Below are 22681 nucleotides of genomic sequence, written 5' to 3'. Positions count from 1 at the left end.
AACCGAGGCCCAGGGAGGGAGAAGGATTTGCCCAAGAGAGGTCGTGGGGAGGGAGGGAGGAAGACGAGAGAAGAATCCAGTCAAATCACTGCGTGGGGTCACAGTGGCGCTACGAGGCGGCAGGGAGGGGGGCCAGGCAGGACACGCCTCCGCCTCCTGCCCACTTCGGCCCCGGGATAGCCCCGCCCCTTCCCCTCCCCCTCTCTCCCTCGCGCCTGCCTCCCGCCGCGCTCATTCGGATCTCGCGCCTCGCTCTTCTTGCGTCACTTCCGACTCCCTTCCGGAAGCGACCTTGACGGAGCCAAATTTGAAGGGAGACTAGAAGCTTGCGTGACCGATTGTTCCGGCCCAGTTTTGGAGACCACGGACCCCAGGACCCCTTTCCCTGCCCCCAGGCCCGCCCCGGGCTCTGCTGACGGACTCCCCGTGCAGAGGCGCGGGGGGCTGGGATGCCGATCCGCGCGCTCTGCACCATCTGCTCGGACTTCTTTGACCACTCCCGGGATGTGGCGGCCATCCAGTGCGGGCACACCTTCCACCTGGCGTGGTGAGTGCGGGGCGGGCCGCGGGGCCGGGGCCGGAGATCGCCCCGCCCAGCTTTCTGGTTTTCCCAGAGAGGGAAACTGAGGCAGGCCGCCAAGGGAAATGACCGATGGCCCGGGGAGGTGGTAGCAGAGCCGGTATCCAGATCTAGGCCTCCCGACCCTTCCTTCGGCTTAGAGTTCTCTGCGAAGCAGTGGAAGGACCCCGGATAAAGGGTCGGGAGAACCGGGTGCGAGTCCTGTCTCTTGGCAGTTCAGAATCAGAGCATGATACTGAAGTGAAATTGAGTGACTCCTAGGGAGGGACCGTGGCCCGGCTCAGGTCCTGGGCAAGCCCCCCTCACCCGCCTCCATCTCTGCAATCCCAGCCCTGCCCTTTACCCCCCGGGGGACTTTGAAGTTGCTGGGCCTGGTCCCTCTAAGTACAGTGAGGATATTGGGCTGGCTGATCTCTAAGCGCCTTCCTAACCCATACCTATGAATTTAGGTTCTTTCTGTTACATGAGAGAGAAGTGTAAGCCGCAGGAAAGCCTTCAGTGGGGGGTGGGGGATGGTTGATGCCAGCTCCCAGAAGCCAGGCATCAGCTGAAGCCACTTGTTAAAAAGTATTGCTGCAGCGTACGCGTTTGGAGCCACGGTGATGGATAGGCTATGGAACCAAGGTGTTTCGCCACTCGTCCCAGAGTCTCTTATTACTTTGAGTAGATCACTATCTTCCTTTGTATGTGTGTTTTTGTGTTAAGAATACTTCTGCCATCAAGCAAATTTCCCTTGTTAACATGTGGCTTTAAGACCGGAGAGAAAGAAGCCAAGGTGTGTGTGCACACATATAAACATATACATATATACATACACACACATACACACACACACATACACGTGGAATTTTAATATGTTGGTCTGAAAAAGGAGTTTCATTTTTCCCACAGTAGAGCTTCCTTTGAGTTGGCTGCTGGTAGACTGACTTTGTGCTCTTTGGTTATGTGAAGAGTTAGAATAGGCTTGATCTAAAGGATTGGGCAGCAAACAAACTTAGGTTTGATTATTCTATTTAAAACAGGAGCCAGTTTTTTATGTTAATGAACCATACTAAGTATCAAATGGCAGCATAGTCATTACTAGTGAAGCCCTGGAGGACCATTTGTCTGTCCCTGCTGCTCAAGCAATGCTTATAGTTTGTCCAATGTACATATGGGATGGATAGCAGGCAGCAAAATTCTTTTTTTTTAAGGTTTGCACTTTTCACATTTTTTCAATATGTTTTTATTTATTTTGTTAAATATTTCTCAGTTACACGTAAAATAATTTTAATGTTTGTTTTTTAACATTTTGCGTTCCAAATTCTCTCCCTCCCTCTTGCTCCTACACCTTCCTTGAGAAAGCCAGCAATTTGATATCGATTATACATGTGAAGTTATGCAAAACATATTTCCATGTTAGCCATGTTCAGACAAGCAAGATTCTTAAAGGCATCTTCATGAGGCATACTGATCTGGGGCAACATGAGACCAGGCAGGCAAAAAACCTTCAAAGAATGGATCTGAGAAGGGTCAAGAAAGCATAGCCCAAAAGAATGTGACCTAGCTGTTGCTTTCTGAGAAGTGACAGTAAGAGATAACAAACTGCAGGGCATAGGCAGAGAGGAGTTGGCTCACTTAGGGCAACAGCAGCCCAGGAAACAGGGAAGCTGGTCCAAGAATGACAGACAGCCTATATGTTCTTCTCAGTTACTGGATAGAGATGGAGCCCACCATGTTGTACAATTGAAGAGCCATGCTTTCAGGACCGCGATGTTATTAACTGTAAAGAACAAAGAAATACAAATATTAATTTATCATTTTGCCTGCTTCAAGCCTTTCCCTTGAACAGGTCCTTTCGAGAGGAACCTAGCTTGTCTCAGTCAAGCTACCTCCTGTCGTTGTTTACATTACTTGAGTTATGCTTCAGTTGAGAATGTTTTAGCTTGACTTATACACAATTGCTTTTTTCACCCAAGTTAAAACTAATGTCAAGTTATAATAATAAAAATACCTAATTTAGAGAGCACTTTACAGTTGACAGTTTTCCCACAATGGCCCTATGAGGTAAAGAATATAAATATATTATGTTTTGCAAATGAGGAAACCAATACTCAAAGAGATTAAGTGATTTGTCTGTAATTGCGCAGCTGTTAAGTGTCAGCACTGGGATTTGAACCTAAGGCCCTCAAATTCCAAAACTAGTGCTCTTTTCACCATACCTTACATGTTTGTTAAACCAAGTAGCCAGAGTTTATGTGTTGTTAACAAGTACCAGAAACTATTGCAATTTGCGGGTGGGTGGTAATGATAGGGGAATTAAAATTTCTGGTTAGCCAAAGGTTATTCCTTTCTATGTGATTGGAGCTAGCCTGCAGAAACCTTTACCCATAGCTTTTGTTGAGTGCACACTTCATACAGACATTTACTGAACACTGTAGTCCTGAGACACAAAGAGAAATTGGACTTCGGGAGAAAATTAAAACATATCCATTTTATCAGCAAAATCATTTCTTTGTACTTTCCAGCTTCTTAATATGAAGTGAGAATGACAGCTCTAGTGTTTCTCACATCTTTCTTCTGAACTGCAAAGTGTTTGGAGCAGACACTACCTCGTCCTTGCAGCTTTTTTGTATGGGAGGGAGATGACAATTTTAGTTCTTCCCATTTTTCAGATTGTAGAAACTGGGGAGACTAAAATATAGAAAGGGAAGAACTGGTAGAGCTCAGATCAGAGTTCAGGTCTCCACGGGCCTCTTGGGGTACACCTTGTCTCCGTGTTCCACACTGACTCGAGTTATTAGGTTAGTCTTAGGTGCAGACTGGGTGAGAGTGTAAGACTGTGGATTTTGACTTAGTTGGAGCACAGAATGTTGTAGGCTTGGAACAGAGCTAGAACCTGCATTAGACTTTGTAACAGATGGCTCAATTGTTCCTTATTGTCTACTAAGTGAAATCTCCACTCCTTAGCTTGACATTCAAGGCTTCTCACAACTTGATCCCAGCCCACCTCTTGAGCTTGATTCTAATTGTGATGCAGCCAAGCCAGAAAACTCACCTTTCCTCAAGTGCTGTTTGCTTCCCCTGTGACTTGGCTCATGTCATTCCCTATGCTTTGAATGTGCTACTTAGTAGCAGGCTCAAAGCATAATTCCTCCAATTAATAAGCATTTGTTAAATGCCTCCTATGTGCCAGGCATTGTTCCCAGTAGGCATTAGGCACACAAATGCAAAAGTGAGAAAGTTCCTATCAGATAGCATCTATCTGAGGCGGCCCCTGTCCTCAAGGGGCTTGCATTCTACCAGGGGTTCAGAAAAGGTCTCTTGAAAGGAGTAGCATTTGAATTGAGCTTTTAAGGGATCCAGGGCTTCCAGAAGGCAGAGCATTCCAGGTAAGGACATCAGCTTGTTCAGAGAAGCAGAGGCAGGAGATTGAATGTCTCAAGCTAGGTCAGTTTGACTGGCATATAGAATGAGGGAGGGAAAAGACTGCTAGTGCAGCCGAGAAAACTGGCTGAAGCTAGCTTGTAAAGGACTTTATGTGCCAAACAGAGGAATTTGTATTTTAATATAAAGACAGTGGGGAGCCACTGAAGCTTCAAGTCTGATATTCCTAAAATACATGTCAGACCGTTTCATACTGGAGGAGTAACATGGTCAGATATGTCGGGAATATCAGTATGGCAACTGGTGGAAGCTGAGTTAGAGAGGGAAGAGACTAAATATAGGGAGACCAGTTAGGATTTTTTTTAATTGTCTAAGTAAGATGTGATGAGGGACTAGGTTACTTTTGCTAAAAGCAGATATGAGAGGACAGATAGAGACTGAGATATATAGCCAAATTGGGAGTTATATAGAGGAGGTAAGAATCAAGATAAGATTTGTAATTGATTGGATGTAGGGAGGTGAGAGTGAAGAGCTTAAGATGACTTTAGGTTGTGAACGTTGGTGGCTGGAGAGATGATGGTGCCCTCTGCAAAAATAGGGAATTCAGGAGGAAGGTGGGTTTAGGGGGCAAGATGATGAATTCTGTTTTAGACACTGAATTTTAAATATCTATGGGACATCCAGGTGAAGATGCCAAGCAAGCAATTGGAGATGTGAGTGTGAAACTTGGGCAAACGACAAGGGCTAGATTTGTATACTTGGGAGTCATCTGCATGGAAATTATAGTTAAATCATTGGGAGCTGATGAGATTACCTAAAGCGAGAGGAAGAGAAAGTCCAGGACAGAGCCCTGAGTTGGAATACTCATGCAGAAGGAGCAGCATGTAGAGGATGATGCATAAAAAGACTGAGAAAGAGAATCGTAATAGAGAAGTATTGTGACAGCCCAGAAGAAAATATCCAGAAGGAGGGGTCGGTTAGTAGTGTCAGAGGAGTCAGAGGTGAAGAAAAATGAGGACTGAAACAAGGGCTTTGAACCTAACAGGGATCACTTTCTACTGAGTGGTAGGGACAGAAGGCATATTGTAAGGGTTTGAAAGTAATAACAGCGGTGATGATGACTCCAAGCATTTCTGTAGTGCTTTAAGGTTGGCAGAGTACTTTAAAAATATTATCTTGTTTTATCCTCATGGCAACCCTGGAAGGTAGGTGCTATTATTATCTCCCTTTTACTGGTGATGAAACTGATGCAGAGAGTAAATGACCTGCCTGGGATCACAGAACTAGCAAGTGTCTGAGGCAGGATTTGGACGCGGGGCTTCCTGATTTCCAGCTCCTACGTTCTACCCACTGTGCCACCTAACTTCGTGAACAAGCGAGTGGGAGGTAAGAAAGTGGAAACAATGGAAATTGGGATATAGGATTACAATCTGAAGGTTAAGTGAAGGTGTTTTAAGGATGGGGGAGATCAGTACTTGAAGGAAAAACTATTACTATGGAGAGGTTGAAAATGAGAAGAGATGTAGTGATCAAGGACACACACTGCCAGAGGAGAGAAGAGGGGAAGGGATCGAGGGCATAAATAGAGGGACTGACAATACCAAAAAGGATGATTTTTTCTTTTTGGATGGATAAATAAATATCCACTTGTCGAAATCCTTCCCACTTTTCAAGGTCTACCTTAAGTACCATCTCTTCATGAAGCCTCCCTGATTATCATCACCTTCCCCCAAACCAGAAGCAGTTTCCTCTTATTCAGTTCCTTTGTAACTCTATGGTTTTTTTTTTCCCTATGTGCTTATTGTATTCTAATTAATGTAACAGCTTTTTGTAATTACATCACAGACAGCTTGGTATAGTGGCTGGAGCACTGGACATGGTCAGAAAGCTTTGAATCCTGCCTCAGACACCCATGGATTGTGTGATCATGGGCAAGTTCTTGTAACTTTGCAGAGCCTTAGTTTTTCTCTTTGTCAAGTGGAAGTGATATTTTTTTCCCAATTACGTATAAAAACAATTTTTAACCTTCATTTTTTACAATTTGGAATTCCAAATTCTCTCTTATCCTCCCTCCCCTATCATTGAGAAGGCAAGCAGTTTGATAAATGTTATACATGTACAGTAATGCAGAACACATTTCCATATTAGTTGTGTTGTGAAAGAACACAAACAAAAAGAAACAAGAAAAATGAAGAAAATTAAAAAAAAAAACAGTATGGTTCGATCTGTATTCAGATTCCATCAGTTCTTTGCCTGGAGGTGGATAGCATTTTTCATCATAGGCCCTTCAGAATCCTCTTGGATCTTTGTATTGCTGGAAATAGCTAAGTCATTCATAGTTGATCATTGTACAGTATTGCTGTTACTATGTACAATGTTCTCCTGGTTCTGCTCATTTCACTTTGCATCAGTTCATGTAAATCTTTCCAGGTTTTTCTGAAAGCATCTCCTTCATTATTTCTTACAACACAATAGTACTTTACAATCCAAATCATAACTTGGTTAGCCATTCCCCAATTGGTGGGCATCCCCTCAATTTCCAATTCTTTGCCATTACAAAAAGAGCTGCTATAAATATTTTTGTATATGTAGGTCCTTTTCCTTGTTTTTTTTTTTAAATCACTTTGGGATACAGACTTAGTAGTAGTATTGCTCAAAGGACATGCAGTTTCGTAGCCCTTTGGACATAGTTCAGAATTGCTCTCCAGAATGGTTGGATCAGTTCACAACCCCACTAACAATAGTGCCTTGCAGACTGTGAGTATAGTACTTTGGAAGCTTAAAGTACTATACAAATTGAGGTGTTATTTGTAATCCTATTTTAGCATTCCTGTTAAACTCTAAGTACTATGTGGGGACAAAATCATAGTATAGTGAGAAAGGCACCAGATCTGTAGTCAAGAGTACATCCTAGCTTTACTATGTCCTATTTGCTGTTTTAGTTTCTGTGAGCAAATCACTTAACCACTCTGGGTCTGTAAAGAGAGGGGATTTGACTAGATGATCCCAAAGGTCCCTGCTAGTTTAGGAATACAGGAGTTTATCTGTATCTATCTAGCCTGTCTTGGATCCTCTCAGTGTAGGCCTTTATACTCAGTAAAAGCTCAGTCTGTTTTTCATGGACTTCCCAAAGCAGTTAGTCCCTGTCTCTGAACTTTTTGCTAAGCAATATCTAAAAATGGCCATTTTGCCATTTTTCTCTTTTTCAGCCTCATTAAATGGTTTGACACAGCTCCAAGTCGTACATGTCCACAATGTCGGATCCAGGTAAACTACTGTTTCTAGAGGTGTATTATCCATGGTAGGAGTATTTTGATGAAAGATTGCCTTTCCTTATTGGAGTGATTGAATGAGAAGAACTCTTGGGGAAATATCAAGCTTGTCTGTAGCCACTCACTGCAGCTTCTTTTGGACATCCTCGTTCTGTGTAAAGTTTGGAGGAGGTGCCATCCCAACAAGATGGAAGCACAGGGATCTTCAAGCAGATGCCGAATGACCACTTGCATTTGTTATAGTGAAGATTCCTTTTGGTTGTGGGTCAAACTAGATAGCTGCCAAAGTCCCTTCTAACTCACAACATTTTGTGTTTCTATGAGATGCCTTTATTTATCAGGATCAGTGAGTGGCCAGTTTATTTTTCAATTATGTCAGGGGATGCCATTTGAAACCTGGTCTCCATCCTTTTCCTGATTTCCTTAAGGTCCAATGCCTTTGGCTGCTTTGTCTTCATTGGATTAGCCATGGAATGGTAGGATTTTTAATCCTTGGGAGCTGTCATTCAATTAAACATCATCATAACTTTAGAGAACACAAATTTGTTGCCATCTGGGTTTGCTGAGGGCATGTGGGGCACTTGGAAGCTATCTATTTTAACTAGAGTGCACCTAATGTTCTAAGAGAACCCTGACCCTAATTCCTTCTTTTAGAGGAGGAGCAAAGGGCTAGTTCTGGCATAATCTAAGTGTTCTGAGTATGGAAAGAGAAAGGGATTTGCTTCATATCAGGCAGGCAGTATTCAGATCTTGATGCTTCATCCCTACCCTTTTCCCTTTATACCTGCTTCCTGATCTGATGATGAGTCTCTTTTCCCTATTCTGTTTTCCCATTTAGGTTGGCAAAAGAGCCATTATCAATAAGCTGTTCTTTGACTTTGCACAGGAAGAGGAAACAGCCTTGGATGCAGAGACCTTAAAGGTATGCAAGAGCAAATAAAGATTCACAGTTTTGTATGCAATCGTCCTTTCCTGTTCTTTTTTATATATTGAAATGTTTGTGTTTAATGTTTACTAAATAAACAGTGTTTGTTTTTTTTAAATTTAAGGTATACAGGACCATTATGCAGGGAAAATATTCTTCAACTTTTTCATTCAGTAGAAAAGAGCAAGCCGTGATGATAACTGGCCTCTTGCCATTGAAGGTTGAAGCAAAGGAGGGTCATAAAGTAGTAGTGTGGTTAGGGGGGCAGAGATGCAGGAGCAAGGTGACCGTGGGATTTAGCACTATGAAGGCCTTTCAGGCAAGTTCTTTTATAAAAAAGGAAAAGGAGGCCATTGAAGATTAAGTGGCAAAGTTGGGGTTGGCACCCATTGCCCCCCATTTGTTCCTCAGTTTATGCCTTGCCTCATTCTTACTGTTTTAATGTGAGAGCCAGTGTGACATAATGGAAAGAGCCCTGGATTTAGGGTCAGTCTGCTCTTATCTGCAGTCCCCATGAAATTCCTGCCTAATTCCCAGCTTGAAAAACACTACTGGACCCATTCCCTGGACACTTACTACTGTGGTGGTGTTTGGCATTGAGAGCCACATTGCTACGTTAGTAAGGCTTTGGACTTGTAGATTTCTTAACCGGGAAGCTTAAAGCCCTTTTTGAATGTTCTTTCAGTTTGCTTAACTGACTTAATTCTGCCAGCCTCATTTTGTAGCTAGGGAAATTGAGCACAGAATATACAGTAGAAATAATTGAACTCCTTTACTCTTGAAGTTCCCTAATGACTAGGCCTTTGGCTTTGGGGCATCATGTAGTCTTCCGAAACTGGCTCACACAGCTGAGGAGCTCCATTTGGATTCTTTCTGTTAGCTTTTTGGACATGAGGTGGCTAGAATCATAGGGCTCCCTTAATAAAGCTGTGTTAAGACTGACAAGTAATTGCTGGGTTTTAAGGGTTAATTTTGCTAGGCATTGAATTGTTCCACCTTCCTGCTGGTAGCTTAGTGACACATTTGCTTCCTTTGAGCCTTGAGTTAGCTGGAGTTCAAATAATGGGACTCTTGTACCCTCTTCCGTTTCAAACCAGTGTGCTCAAACCATTACCATCACTTCCATTGTCATGGCAACAGCTCTGTTTTTAAATGGTATAGCCCCTTTAATGATAGCAACAATGACATCTTCTAATACTTTCCTGCTTAAAAAATATAAATTGAGAGTAGGGGAGGAGGTCTGTATCTTTGGGGCTAAAAGAATGATTTTAAGTAAGTGCTTAGTAAAGCTTGTACCAAAATACGAAAGGGATTAGAGTGACCTGGGGTTTTTATTTGCTTCATTTGGCTGGTGTTTTTCCCTGGTTAACTGCTATAGAGTATCCTTCATTCCTCAAATAGCTGCTCTACCCAAACTCACCTTTGACCAATAAGTATTTGGAGGGCTGAAGCTAATAAGAAAATTCTAGGTAGATCCCAGGAAGCAGGGCTCTTTATCCATCTCAGGGTTATAGAATTCAAGATGGACTTAAAGCAGATTTAAGCTAGCTAGCTTGTCTTTTTTTTTTAGAATGCATATTCTGAACTTTAGTTCCAGCGTCTTCTACTACAGTCCCCCTCTAGTACCTCCTTATAATGTGGAGGTGACCCTAGATTTGCTGGAAGAACACAAGCTTTGACAGAATCTGCCAAACTGAAAGGGCTTCAGGTATGGACCTAGCAGTAAATTATTATCTAAGAACCAGCCTATCTAGATTTATAGAGATGTCTTGACAGGTTTGCCACAATCTGATGAATTTTTTTTAGGCACAGCAAATAATGAAGATGTCTACTAAGACATGGAAATTTTATATGTTGTCTGCATAAGTCAAGGGAATATCTGCACTAATGAAATCTCTTTAGGTATTAAAATAAGTTTTTGTATGGGAACAGCATTCTGGGGACTGGAGCTAGAATGCATCCTTGTATTATCAGTGGAGACTTATATCCCTTATATCCCCAGTACCTTTGGTTTTCTGTTTATCAGGTAGGAAACCCCTCTTAAATTCAGACAGTACTACTTAATTAGAAATAGTATGGAGAGTATTTGTGATGCCCTTAGAACTCTGACCATGTTTGTTTCCTTGCAGAATGAACTGGATAAGACTAAAGCCCAGCTATCCTTGAAAGGTGAGTTATAGAAAGTTATGCCCACTCCCTGCAGACAGCTGAGAAATATCCCAAAGAAGCACACAAACTGTACTTGAAAATGGAGTGGAGTCCCCACATCTAGGAATTGATTCCAAGCGTTCCTCCCCTCATGTGGTTGAGTGTATTCAGCCTTCCCAGCTCTTAAGATAGAGACAAAGTACCATCACAGTGTACTACCTGTGCAACTCTTCAGCCACTGACCTGTTGTCTCCTGGTCATTAGCTGATTTGTATAGAACTGATCAGAATGTAAAGAAGAGGGATTCAGTCTGGGTTGTGCTGGTCACATGTGGCTGTGAAAAGAGGGGGATCCCTGGAACGTGAAGCAAAACCCCTGGGATTTTGGAAGATAGGTCCTGGGGGCAGCTTATCTACAAAGTATGAGTCATAAAGAACAAAATGAATTTTGTCATTAAGCCTGAGTGCCAAGGTCCCTGGCCTAGAGCATACTAAGGAGAAGGAAACTTGAAGAGGGAGCAGAGCTAACTTGTTTGCTAGTTTGGAACGGATTTGGAATATTCCCCAAGTTTCTTATGTGGCTCAATGGTGCTTAGTAGGGAGAACTGCACTTCTCTTCATTTGAAGTAGCCTATGGAGTGGAAGCTAGTGCTTCTAGCCTCTCTTGAGCAATTAAGAGCCTCTCCTAGAAAAATCAGTAGTGCAAACACCCTCATTGGCTTTTTAGTTTGCCCCTTAATCCCCTCACCCCTACACAAACACACACACACTCTCAGACTCACACTCTCACTCTTCATCTTTCATTTGGTTGAAGGGTACAAGCAGGGCACTAGGGTTAGGGATCTGTATTGTGCTGATTTCAGTGTCTTCCTCCAGTAAAAGAGAAGAAAGATTGCCAGTCTATCATTGACTCTTTGCGAGAAGTACTAGATGTGCGCAATGTTACCATAGAGTCACTGCAAAAGGCCCTGGGCGAGTCAGAAATGCTGTGTTCAACCTTCAAGGTAAGTCCTTTGGGGGATCTGTGTGTTTCAAATGTATAGCTCTCACTCCTCTACAGAGAGTAATTCTCTATGTCACTGATAATACTTTCTTGTGGTAAAGGACCTGAGACCAGGAACTCCCCATTCTTGAGGTTCTCCACTATCTCTGCTTTGGTTTCCCCAAGTGTCAATTGGAGACAAATCCCTGCCCTTTGTTAGCCCCTATAGGGCAGGTGTTATTAAACTATGAACTTGTATTTTTTTTTGATAATTGTATTTCAATGTAATTCATTTTCTTTACAATCCTACACATTTCATTTTATGCATTTAAAAAGATTATTCTGAGAGGAGTCCCATTGATTTCACTAGACTGCCTTAGGAATCTGTGACACAGGAGGTTAAGAACTCCTGCTCTAGGACCCGAGGAAGAGAATACGTAGCCTGCTTTGAGCAGTCTACTTTGTTAGACGGCTAAATCAAATTATAAAATGACCCAGAGTGCAGCTAAACTCGAGCCCCTTTGGGACCTATATAGGCCCATGAAGGCCGCTGTGGCAGCCAAGCTTACATATTGACTTTGAAAAGTGTGCAACAGCTCAGAAAAGCCTCTCTAGCTCCTTCCAGCTATAGGCACTTGCAAGACAAGAACTAATAGGCCAGGGTGAGCTGAGCCCTTTATGCTTGAGATAGGCCCAGGCCAGCTTCAAGAAGGCAGCTGATGAGACAGGCCTCAGGAAGCCTCCCATTAGTGCTTCAGCCGAGCTGCGCTCTGGAGCCAGATCAAACAGCATCCCGGGGAAGAGCAGGGGACTTTGAAGTTGAATGTGCTCAACTGACCGGGAAGATCAAAGCAAGCGGCCCCCAAACCCAAATGAATATTGTATCAGCATGGGCCTGTTGGCCTCTTTCCCTCCACAGCCCCCCTGCCCTCCCCAAGGGGGAATGAAGCGATTGATCTGAACTGGAGATTCATATTCTAGCTGCAAAAGAAGCAGCAACCCCATGTGACAGGCTGTTTGAAAGGCAGCTGTCGTTCTGCAGGGTTTTCGTTGTTTCTTCAGGTCTGTTTTAGGGAGCTGGGTGAAGAAGGGAAGGAAGATTTAGGAGCAGGATCAGGCATCAAGATGAGTGTGGAGGCTGGGGATGAGTGTGGCGAGAAGTGCATATCTTGAAAGCGAGGAATCTGTCGATTATATTTCTAGAAATTCCTTAGGTGCAGGACTGACTCTCACTGTGAAGTACGCTGGGAACCAACACACTGATATGAGGGAGGATAAATAGAGCTGCCTCCTGAGTCTGAGCAAGAGCCAAACCAAGTTTGCCTTAAGATGATAAGCACAGATTAATAGTGGATGACAGAAGCCCCTTTTCATCATCATTGTCTTTCTGTACAAAGTCCTACTCTAATGCTTCCTCATGGTGTGGAGGTGACCCTGGATTCTCAAGGGCTGTCCCAGGGAAAAGTACAACTCAGGTGCTAGGCAGGCTTTGAGTAAGGTTCTGGCATCTGCTTTCTAAGAACAAAGTACAGAGAGCTCATCACCAGTGACTCTCCACATGAGGATTAATTCTTTGGCCATGGCAGTCCATAAATAGGACTGTGCAATGGAAGAAAAGGGGCTAGAGGATACAAAGAATCACAGAGGTTTAAATGATTTATAAACATTAACTTTGTTATCTTGGTACTCTAAAGGTGAGATCCTTGTCCAGTGACCTAGTAGACATAACACTGGAGGAAACAGATTATATCAGTATTGACGTTCTTGCAATAAATCAAACAAGAGGACAAAGGAAGTTATAGTTGAATGAAAGAATTGACTACAGGTTTTCCTTAGAGAAGCAAATAAAAGATTTGATGGATTTGGTTTTATTATGTATCCAAAGGTAACAAGAAACATTATCATTTCATGGGACATTTACTAATTGCTGCTTGTTTGCTAACATATTGTAGAAGGCAAGAAAGTAGAGAAATTCTCTTTGAAATTGAAGAACTCAGTAAGCCCTTCTAAATTAAATCGATATGTAATATAATTCCCCAGATGCTGGGTCTCCTCCTATGTTACTGTTATATCCATAATCTCTTAGATACCTTTATTTTTTAACTTCTTTTTTATTATAAGTGACATTTTGATGTACAAAGAACAAAAAGGATTATATATGAACCTGTACTTGTATTATATACAGCTTGCATTTTTTTAAGTGAACACTAAGTTTAATGTGATAATTACAAAACTGCTCTTCTTGTCTGTGTTCCCTTTTGAATTTCTTTTTTGCTGTTCTGTGTGTGTGTGTGTGTGTGTGTGTGTGTGTGTGTGTGTAGCATTTTATTGATGCTTTTTTCCTTCATTTGTTTTTTTCGAAATTCAAGTACCATCTTCTTCATGAAACTTTTCCTGATCCCCCAGCTGCTAGAGCAGTTCCTTCCAAAAATTATCTTGTATTCATCTTTTATAATACTTGTACATGTTGTCTAAGCTCCTTGGGGACAGGGACTATTTCATTTTATGTCCTTTTGTTCCCATCATCTTGCACGGAGCCTGGCAAATAGTAGGAGTTTAAATAAATGCTTATTGATTGATTTCTTACAGCTTAGTTGCAGACAGATTTCTGCCGGATCTGTAGGTTACAATCATCCACATTTGGCTCATTATTCATATCTCATCTGTAAAATACCATAGGGACAGGGAGGTGATGGTCTCCTTTTCAAACAGGGAAAACAGATACTAGGAGAAGAAGTAACTTGACCAATTGTCATTCAGCCAGTCTAGTGCAGAATCAGAGTTGAACTTGAAAATGAATGGCTTCTAGGTACATTCCTCATGTTGAATAGCATGCCTGTGACTTGTAGAAGAAACCCATCCTGTGAGTGGTAATCTTTACGAATCCACTTAAGCAACGATTTGTTTTTTCCTCCCAGAAACAGATTAAGTACTTGGAGCAGCAGCAGGATGAGACCAAGAACATGAAAGAGGAGGCCTGCCGCCTGAGGAACAAAATGAAGAGCATGGAACGGTGAGCTTGGGGCTCAAGGACTAAGTCAGTATCGCAGATGCCCTTGATTTAACAAAGGCAGTGACAGTGCACCCCCTTCTCTTTCCAACTCCTTTTCCTTTCCCACCTTCGGGGAAGAGAGCTAGCAAATGTTTCCCTCAAAATGTTTCCCTCTTCTGTCATAGCTTTCAAGAATGGCAAGGGAGCTGGTTCACATTTTTCTTTTTGGTTCTATTTTTCGTAGCTCTGAGCAGGGGGGAACAGGAGAAAAATAGTCTTGCTTAGTTTATTAAGGACTTCATTGCAGGGGCCTTTTTTGACTTTAAAGGCCAGTAGGATTCTCCAGTATAAGAATTTAATTCCACAATTCACATTGATTAAGTATTTATTGTGTCCTGAGCACTATGCTGGCAGCTGGTGAGACACAAAGTTTAGATAAGATGCAGTCAGTGCATTTCTGGAGCTTAGAGTGGTAGGGGAATATAACCTGTACACAAATAGTTATGATGTAAAACAATGTATGATGAGTACTTCAGTTGGACTTAAATACAATACGAGATTGAGGGCAAGGTCATTACTTCTGTGAGGGGATGGTGATGAGGAGAGAAGCATTCTAGGTGTTAGGATTAATATGAGTAAAGAGCAAAGCCACCAAGGGAGGAAAATAAATGGTCTACTTGGGAGAAGAAGCTGAACAAATTGGAAAGGGGAATAAAATAAGCTGTGGCTGGAGAAGTTTAGGTTTCACATGTTAGCCTTCAGTGCCATGCTAAACAGTTTAAATTTTGCTTGGGCATCAGGAAGCCAACGAATGGTTTAGCCAGAAGAGTAACTTGTCAGGTCTACATATAAGGAAAATTAGTCTAGCCAGCAATAGGAAAGAAGGTTTGGAAGAGAAGAGAAGAAAGAAGACCCCCTTAGTTAATCTTGTGGGCCTGGACTAGGGTGGTTGCTGTGGGAATAGTGAGTAGGAGATGGATGTGAGGGAACATTGTAGAGATAAAATCAGCAATACAAGATTTGTTAACCTGGATGTCTTTGTTTTTTAAACGTGTTTCTGGTAAGCAACAGATTGAAGGGTTTCATTTTCTTATCTCTTCTGTCACTCTTTTTTTGTTTTATTGGATTGTTTAGTCCATTCACATTTAAAGTTATGAGTTAGGTTTATGCTTTCTTCTGTCTCTTAAAATTGAGGGGTTTTTTTTCCTTTCAAATTACGGTTTTCCCTTTCTTATACTGTAAACACAGTATTATGTACCTTCAATTATTTTGCTTTTTTTAAGGCAGCCCTGTTCCCACTGGCTCCCTTCACCTTCCCCCAAATCCCCTCTTCTTGTTTGTTACTCTTTTCCCTTTAGGGTTTTGTTTATTTGTTCCTTTTTCTCTCCTGCTTTTATCTAGTTAGATATTTCTTCCCCCTCTTTTTTCCTCTGAGTCAAGTAGATTCCCCATCCCTCTCCTCCCCTTCAGCTAGTCCTGTTCATTAATTTTTAAATTTCATTTTTTGAGTCCTTTCCAAAAAGACTCTTCTCTCACTCTCTTCTTATCTGCCTTATCTTTGTGTTTACTTTAGATCCTCATTTTCCTCTGATTCATGACCCCTTTAATCATCTAGTCTCTCTCTTTTCTCAGTATTCTTTATACAATCAAAGCTTCTAAAGTATCCATTCTAGGCTTTGCTACTGCCTTGTAGTATTTACCCCATGGAATTCTCCTTTCACTTGTGCCTCACTCCCAGAGTAATGCCAATTATTGCAGATGTCATAGAGGACACACTGCCCCATGATAGGACCCTTGTCACACTCCCTACCCCCACCCTGCCGATTTTTCCCTCTTATTGACCTTTTTTATTTTTCCCACATTTGTCTGGAAATCTCCCTGTGTCCATGCTCTCTCACTCTTCTAGGTGTCAGTTGTCCCCCAAGGGTCCCACCCCCTCCCTCCCCAGGACAGGTAGACTTTTCAGGCACCAAATACCCCAGGCCTGATCCAGTGTAAGATCCTCATTTCCCTTCATTTCCCATGCAGCGTTTATCAGTGGAACCTTCTCCCACCTCCAAAGTAAGGCTTCCCTTTCTCTCTTCTCAGTTTCCTCCCTACTCCTCACCCATTCCCCTATAGGCTCTTCTCTTTCTGAAGCCAAAAAAGTCACCTTTGCCCTCATCGCTAGCCCTTGATTTGACTGTCCCCTTTGTCCCCTTTCATGCACCCTGCTATATTGTAATGTAGTCCACAAAAGAAGCATTCACCTGTAGGCAGAGTTTAACTAGGTTCTGTCCATAATGTTGTCTCCTGCCCACCTCTTCACTGTTACTTCTGCTAGATCTCCAGCTTTACCCGTTTCCTAGTATACCTTTAGAAAGGTGTCTTTTGTGTGTCTTTGTTGCTGTTGCTGTCTGCATTTATTCATCCAGCATCTTTGTTGTTTTGGGTGTTTAAGAAGAAAATAAGCTCTTCAGTTCTGGTTTTCTTTCTAAAAATGTTTCAAATTCTCCTTTATTATTGAACGTCCATCTTTTGTTCTGTATATCTTAGCTCAGATTTGCAGGATAGGTCACCTTGGACTGCATCCTGATCTCCCTTGGTCTTTGGAACACAGTATTCCGTTCCCTCCTCCTTTTTCTAGTGGGTACAGAAGTCTTATGTTATTCAAATGTCCTTTCCTTTATATTTGAAGGTCTTTCTACTGATGGCTTGTAGAACTTGTTTCTGAATTCCGTTGTTAACCACTGTGTGTCTTGGAATTTGCAGCCTTGTTTTTTTTTTTTTTCTGGAGGCAAAGTATGAATTCTTTCAATTGGGATTTCATTTTTCTGTGTTCAGAAGTTCTGGGCTTTTCTATTATTTCTTTCATCGTGGTGTTGAGGTCTTTTGTCCTATAAAGTTCTTCTGGGAGACTTGTGATCCTTAGGTTTTCTCTATGTATCCTGTTTTTGAGATCTATATGTTTTTCTTGCACAGTAAACGTATTTTCTTTTAATGTTTTTGGGTTTTGCTTCTATTTCTAGGTTATTCTTCATTTCTATGTATTTACATTCCTAATCTGTTGTTCTCCCTTTTGTTCTTCAGTGAGGCTTGCCGTTGCACATTCCAGTTTTTCTATTCTGCCCATTGTTTTTGTAGGACATAAATTCTGCTCTCATTCTATTTCTCTTTTAAACTACTCAGAACAGCATGTTGTGGTTCCATGTTCTCCTCAAATCCCACAGGATCCTCTTCTGTCTCATCAAGTGTTGGATCATTTTCCCTTATTTTGCAGTATTTATTCATAGATGCCTGAACTTGTTTACTAGATCTAGAAGCCACATTTCCTTCTGTTACTGTTTTTCCTGTTGATTTATCTGTTTATGCTCAAGGTCTTTGAGATTTCTTCTTCCTGAAATTTTTGATACTTTCAGTCTCCACTCCCCTCCCCTTCTTTTTGTTATCACCCATTTCCTGACCCCCTTCCCTCTGATAGTGTTTTCCTTGGGGGCTGGATCTTTAAAGTGTCTCAGCCTTCTCCCACACTGGGCACATCAGGGTTCACCAGCCTAGATCTCTGCCCCCAGCTGACTTTTGGGTAGTTAGAATTGGCCACAGCTGGATACTGTTCTCTTTCATCAGGGATGGTGGAATGCTGCACCACTCCCCAAATGCAGGTTCTCCTGCCCTGGTAACCTGTCCTATTCCCTGGCACTGGTAATTCAGAGCTTTGTAGCCCTGGCACTTCTTTGCTTCCAAAGGGTAGTGTGGTCAAGCTGACTGTCCAACCCCACCTAAACTTATGCAGCCTGGTGCCAAGATCTCTGTGGCACTGGAAAGAGGGGGGGGAGAACTGGAATGCAGGGGGGTTTGGTGTAAGCCTGTGTTGTGTCCTTGAGTCTGCTAATGCACCCTCAAATGGGAGGTGGCAGAGGGGTGCTGAGTGAGCTCAGGGCCAGTGAACATCAGACATTCCTGGGTTTTGTTGTGTTTTTAGCCTTCTCTTAGATTCTGGGTTTCCTAGACCATGGAAACAGCTAAGTTGCTTTATCTTTGGTGAATAATTTCTGTTTTGGAGAGGTTTGAGAGATCATAGGGATCAGAGAAATTCTCTTGTCTGCCATCTTGTGGTTCACATGACCCAGATGTCTCCATAAACTTTTTTTTTCGGGGGGGTGGGGTAGAGAGCAGCAATCAGGGTTAAGTGATTTGCCCAGGGTCACACATCCAGTAAGTGTATGAGGCTGGATTTCAACTCCTCACTCCAGGGCCAGTGCTTTGTCTGTTGTGCCACCTGGCTGCCCCTCCATGAATTTGTTTTTAAAATATTTTTGTTGACTGTATTTCAATATAATTGATTTTCTTTGTAGTCGTATTCGTTTTCATTAATTTAAAATCATTCTGATGAAGTAATCAGAGCTGTCTATAGCCATATCAAAAAATGCTCTAACTCACAATTGAGTGGAGAAATGCAAATTAAAATGATTCTGAGGTATTCCTTCATACCTATTAGATTGACTAATAGGACAGAAAAGGAGAATGACAAATGGTGGAGGTGAAATTGTGAACTGATTCAACCATTCTGTAGAGCAATTTGGAATTATGCCCAGAGGGCTATAAAACCATGCATACTCTTTGACCTGGCAATACCACTCCTAGGTCAGTATCCTGAAAGAGATGAAAAACAAAAAGGAAAAGGACCTATGTGTACAAAAATATTTATAACTTTAGCACTTTTCTGGGGGCAAAGAATTGGAAATTGGAAGCTGAACAAACTGTGGTATGTGATTGTGATGGAATACTACTGTGCTGTGGGATGCTGTCGGAAAAGCCTGGAGAGACTTGCATGAACTGATGCAAAGTGCAATGTCCTGTGTACAAAGTAACAGCAGTGTCGTAAGGTGATCAGTCGGGAATGACTTAGCTCTTCTCAGCCATACAGTGATCCAAGATAGCTCTGCGGGACTTAGGATGAAACATGCTGTCCATCCCCAGAGAAAGAACTGATGGTTTCTGAATATACATTGAAGCATACTTTTTTACTTTCTTTATTTTTCTTGAGGTTTGGTGTGGTTTTTTTGGTCTGTTTTCTTTCACAACATGACTATTATGGAAATGTTTTGCATGACTACACATGTGTAACCTATATCAAATTATTTGTCTTCTTAATGAGGAGCGAAGAATGGAGAGAATTTGGAGCTCAGTTTTAGAAATGAATGTTAAAAATTGTTTTTACTTGGAACTGGGGAAAAAATAAAATACTATATTAAAAAAAAAATTCTGAATAGGAATCCGTAGGCTTCACAAGACTTCCACATTGGTTGAGTACACAAAAAAAAGGTTAAGAGCCTCTGTAATAGAACTTACTAATTATATATGAAATGTGGAGGAGAAAAAAATACCAAAGATAAACCAAGATTTTCAACATGAGAGACTTGGATGAATGGTGAGGTCACTAAGAGATATAGCTAGAAGGTAGGAATGAATTTAGGAGGAATAATAAAGTCAATTTTGGACATTTGAGTTTGAGGTGTTGGTGGGATATCAGTGTCCTTTTAGGCAGTTGGAGATGAGAGTCTGAAGCTTTAGAGAGAGATCAGAGCTGGTGACAGAGATTTGAGATCTACGTTAGAGGTGCTAACTTAAACTATGGGAATAAATGAAATTGCAGTGGTCGGAGACAGTGTAGCTTCAGAAAAGAAGGACCAAAAAAAAAAACCTTTAGATATTTGGAAAAGGGTCCAGCAAAGGAGGCCAAGTGAGCAGCTTGAGAAAAGCCATTGTAGGAGGAAAACCAGAACAGTATGAGGTCTGTGAAGCCCAAGAGTATCCATGGGGGGAAGTAGCCAGTAGTGTTAAATAGGTTTCATAAGGATCATGGACTTAAAAAAAGCTCTGGATATAGTGATTATGATTAGGAAGTTATTGGTGACCTTTGGAAAGGAGTTTCAGTCAAGTAGTGAAAATGGAAGCTGGATGGCAAGGCAATGAGAGAGTGTAAGTGATATTGAGAAAAGTCATATTAGCCAGGAAGGGGAAGAAATCGAGGATAGTAGCTGGATGTGGAAAGGTCAAGGGAAGGTTGTCTTTTTTTAGAACTGGCAAAGTTTGAGCAGGCTTGTAGGCAGATGGGAAAGGTAAAGCTGGAAGATGCATGGCAGAGAAGGAATGAGCATTTAATTGGAGAGAGGATCAAGGGAATAGGTAGAGGGACTGGCTTTGGTAAGGAATTGGGATGCTGCCTCCACTGAGAGAGGGCAGAAAGGAGAGACACAATGGATGATGCTAGAAGGTTTAAGATTGAAAACAGAGGAGTTGAGTGAGCTTGTGTCATAGCCTATGTTCTCTTCTATAAATGTGGAGGGTGGGGCTTGAAGAGGGAGGAAAAGGTACAGAACCAATGGCTAGTCAGGAATAAGCCAACAGGAAAAGAGTAAAAAGACTGCTGAGTGGCAGTGAGGTCCATTTCATCACTTTCTATGTTAAAGATCTCCAGGATCAGAGTATAAATGAGGAAATTGTATAGTGGAGTAATGCTACCCACGGTTGAGAATTAACAACTACGTGATAGCAGGAAGGCTAATGAGTAGTGAAGGTTTCCATGGTGATTATTAGTAAATTATTAAATTGGCCCACCTTCGGGTCAAGTCTGGGTGTGGAGGCAAATGAAGCCAGTGATTCAGGAAGAGACTGGGAGAATAGGGAGAGAACAGAGCCTTCACTGAAGGTGAAGAGCGGGTTTAGTGAGAGTAAAGGAGTGAGTACAAAGGATGGTCTCGCTTATTCCTCCACTGGTTTGCCCTTTATTTATCAGCTTAGCAAGGTCTTAGATGTGTTCCTCTGGTATCCGTGTCCTGAGTTAAAGGTGTTGCCTTTCATTGTTGGCCCTTCTTGCCTAGCAGCATCCTTGTGAAATCAGAGGAGAGCAGCTGCTCTCAGCCCTTCCGTAGGTATCCATTGGTGATGCTGCCTGCAGACACTTCCCTGTCTCCTCAGCCAGCAGCCCTGATACATTGCTATAGCAACAGCGGTGAGGGGAAACAGAGCTGCTAGGATGCTTCTGCCCTGGATCCTTTAGATTTTACAAGCCATGAGGTTGGGGCTGGTTTTTTTCAGGCTCGAGATCCTGCTCCAGAGCCAGCGCCCAGAGGTGGAACAGATGATCCGAGACATGGGAGCAGGCCCATCAGCCATGGAACAACTGGCTATATACTGTGTATCACTGAAGAAGTAGGTATTCCAAAGTACACTCGGTGCTTTCCTGAGGCATTATCACTTGCCTACATGAGGAGAGGGTCTTTCCTTGAAAGAAACCGATTAATCCCAGCATCCAGCCGTAGAGACACAGGAACCTCTTTGCCTCTAGTACTCCCCTTTCTGCATCTTGTACTTTGAAAGAGAAGCTGGCAGGTGAGGCTCTGAGTGAGAGAGGCACTTCTCTCTGTACAAGGAGGAAGCCCCCTACACCCTGAGACCAGATCCATTTTTCTCACTGCAGAGGTAGGTGTGTCTGCCTAAAATTCCAAACCTTAGCCTTCTGCTTTTCTTTGTTAGGGTGAAGACTTAGAGCAGATTTCTGGGCCTGCATGGGTGGAGGGTCAGCCAGGAGCTAGTCTAGTGATCCAGACACAGCAGAGTAGGAAGGGGTGAGCCAGAGCCCATGGATTCCTCCATGCTCCCTCTTAGAGAACTGCTGAGCCCTCCTTACTCCATGCTGCTTGGTTTCACAGCCACCCCAGTTGTGGATATCAGCTCATATCCGTGAACTAGATAGAGGGACAGGTAACGGATGGTATGCCCTTTGCAGGGAGAATAACTGAGGTACAGGTTTAAATGATGTGCCCAGAGATCCTCCCCGCCATCCCATTGTCCTTTTCTCTGCCATCAGTAATACTCCTCTGTTCTGCTAGCATAATACTTTGGGTTTAACACTTATAAATATTAATAAGCAGGTTGGATAATTGAATGCCCTCTGAGGCTAAGGGAACTTTATGTTCAAACATCCTAATGCTTCTGTGTGATGCCTTTGCAGAGAGTATGAAAATCTCAAAGAGGCCCGTAAGGCTTCGGGTGAACTGGCAGATAAGCTAAGGAAGGATTTGCTTTCTTCTAATAACAAGGTAATGTGATGGGGGAGGGGAGCAAAGAAAAGGGTGAGAAGCACAGCTGTGAGAGTGGGGAGGCTGGTATGGTGAAAGGCCTGTTCCTCAGTCTAAGTCATCCAGCCAAGTCAAGTGTTTTAGGCTGCCTCTTCTCTTCTTGGGTATCTATAAACTTAGCTAGTACTTTGGGGCTATAGGACAGGCTTAGAAAGGGACAAGATCATACTTCTTGCCCAGCACCTGGTCTGAACATCAGCAGCGCCTTTCACTAGGATCACATAGTCTGTGGCAAAGCAATCCTTTTATTCCTCCCTCGTTGATTCCATGTAGGCATCTAGGTGGCGCATTGTA

The 22681-nt window shown here is 42.5% G+C and overlaps 1 protein-coding gene across 1 annotated transcript in view; it reads left to right on the top strand.

Annotated features, from left to right (window-relative positions):
* The first annotated feature begins 271 nt into the window (after window positions 1-271).
* LOC118831541 (TRAF interacting protein) overlaps window positions 272-22681 on the top strand; it is a 47791-nt gene continuing 25381 nt past the window's right edge. The window contains exons 1-8 of the mRNA XM_036738921.1: window positions 272-547; window positions 7156-7213; window positions 8057-8140; window positions 10273-10312; window positions 11167-11294; window positions 14191-14285; window positions 21345-21458; window positions 22261-22348. Coding sequence (XP_036594816.1) covers window positions 450-547; window positions 7156-7213; window positions 8057-8140; window positions 10273-10312; window positions 11167-11294; window positions 14191-14285; window positions 21345-21458; window positions 22261-22348 — 705 coding nt within the window. The 5' untranslated portion in view covers window positions 272-449. The remainder of the gene's footprint in view (window positions 548-7155; window positions 7214-8056; window positions 8141-10272; window positions 10313-11166; window positions 11295-14190; window positions 14286-21344; window positions 21459-22260; window positions 22349-22681) is intronic.

The sequence above is a fragment of the Trichosurus vulpecula genome, chromosome 9 (assembly GCF_011100635.1).
Source record: "Trichosurus vulpecula isolate mTriVul1 chromosome 9, mTriVul1.pri, whole genome shotgun sequence".
Classification (NCBI taxonomy): Eukaryota; Metazoa; Chordata; class Mammalia; order Diprotodontia; family Phalangeridae; genus Trichosurus; species Trichosurus vulpecula.
The sequence above is the reverse complement of the archived record's forward strand: the minus strand, read 5'-3'. Positions and strand labels throughout refer to the sequence as shown.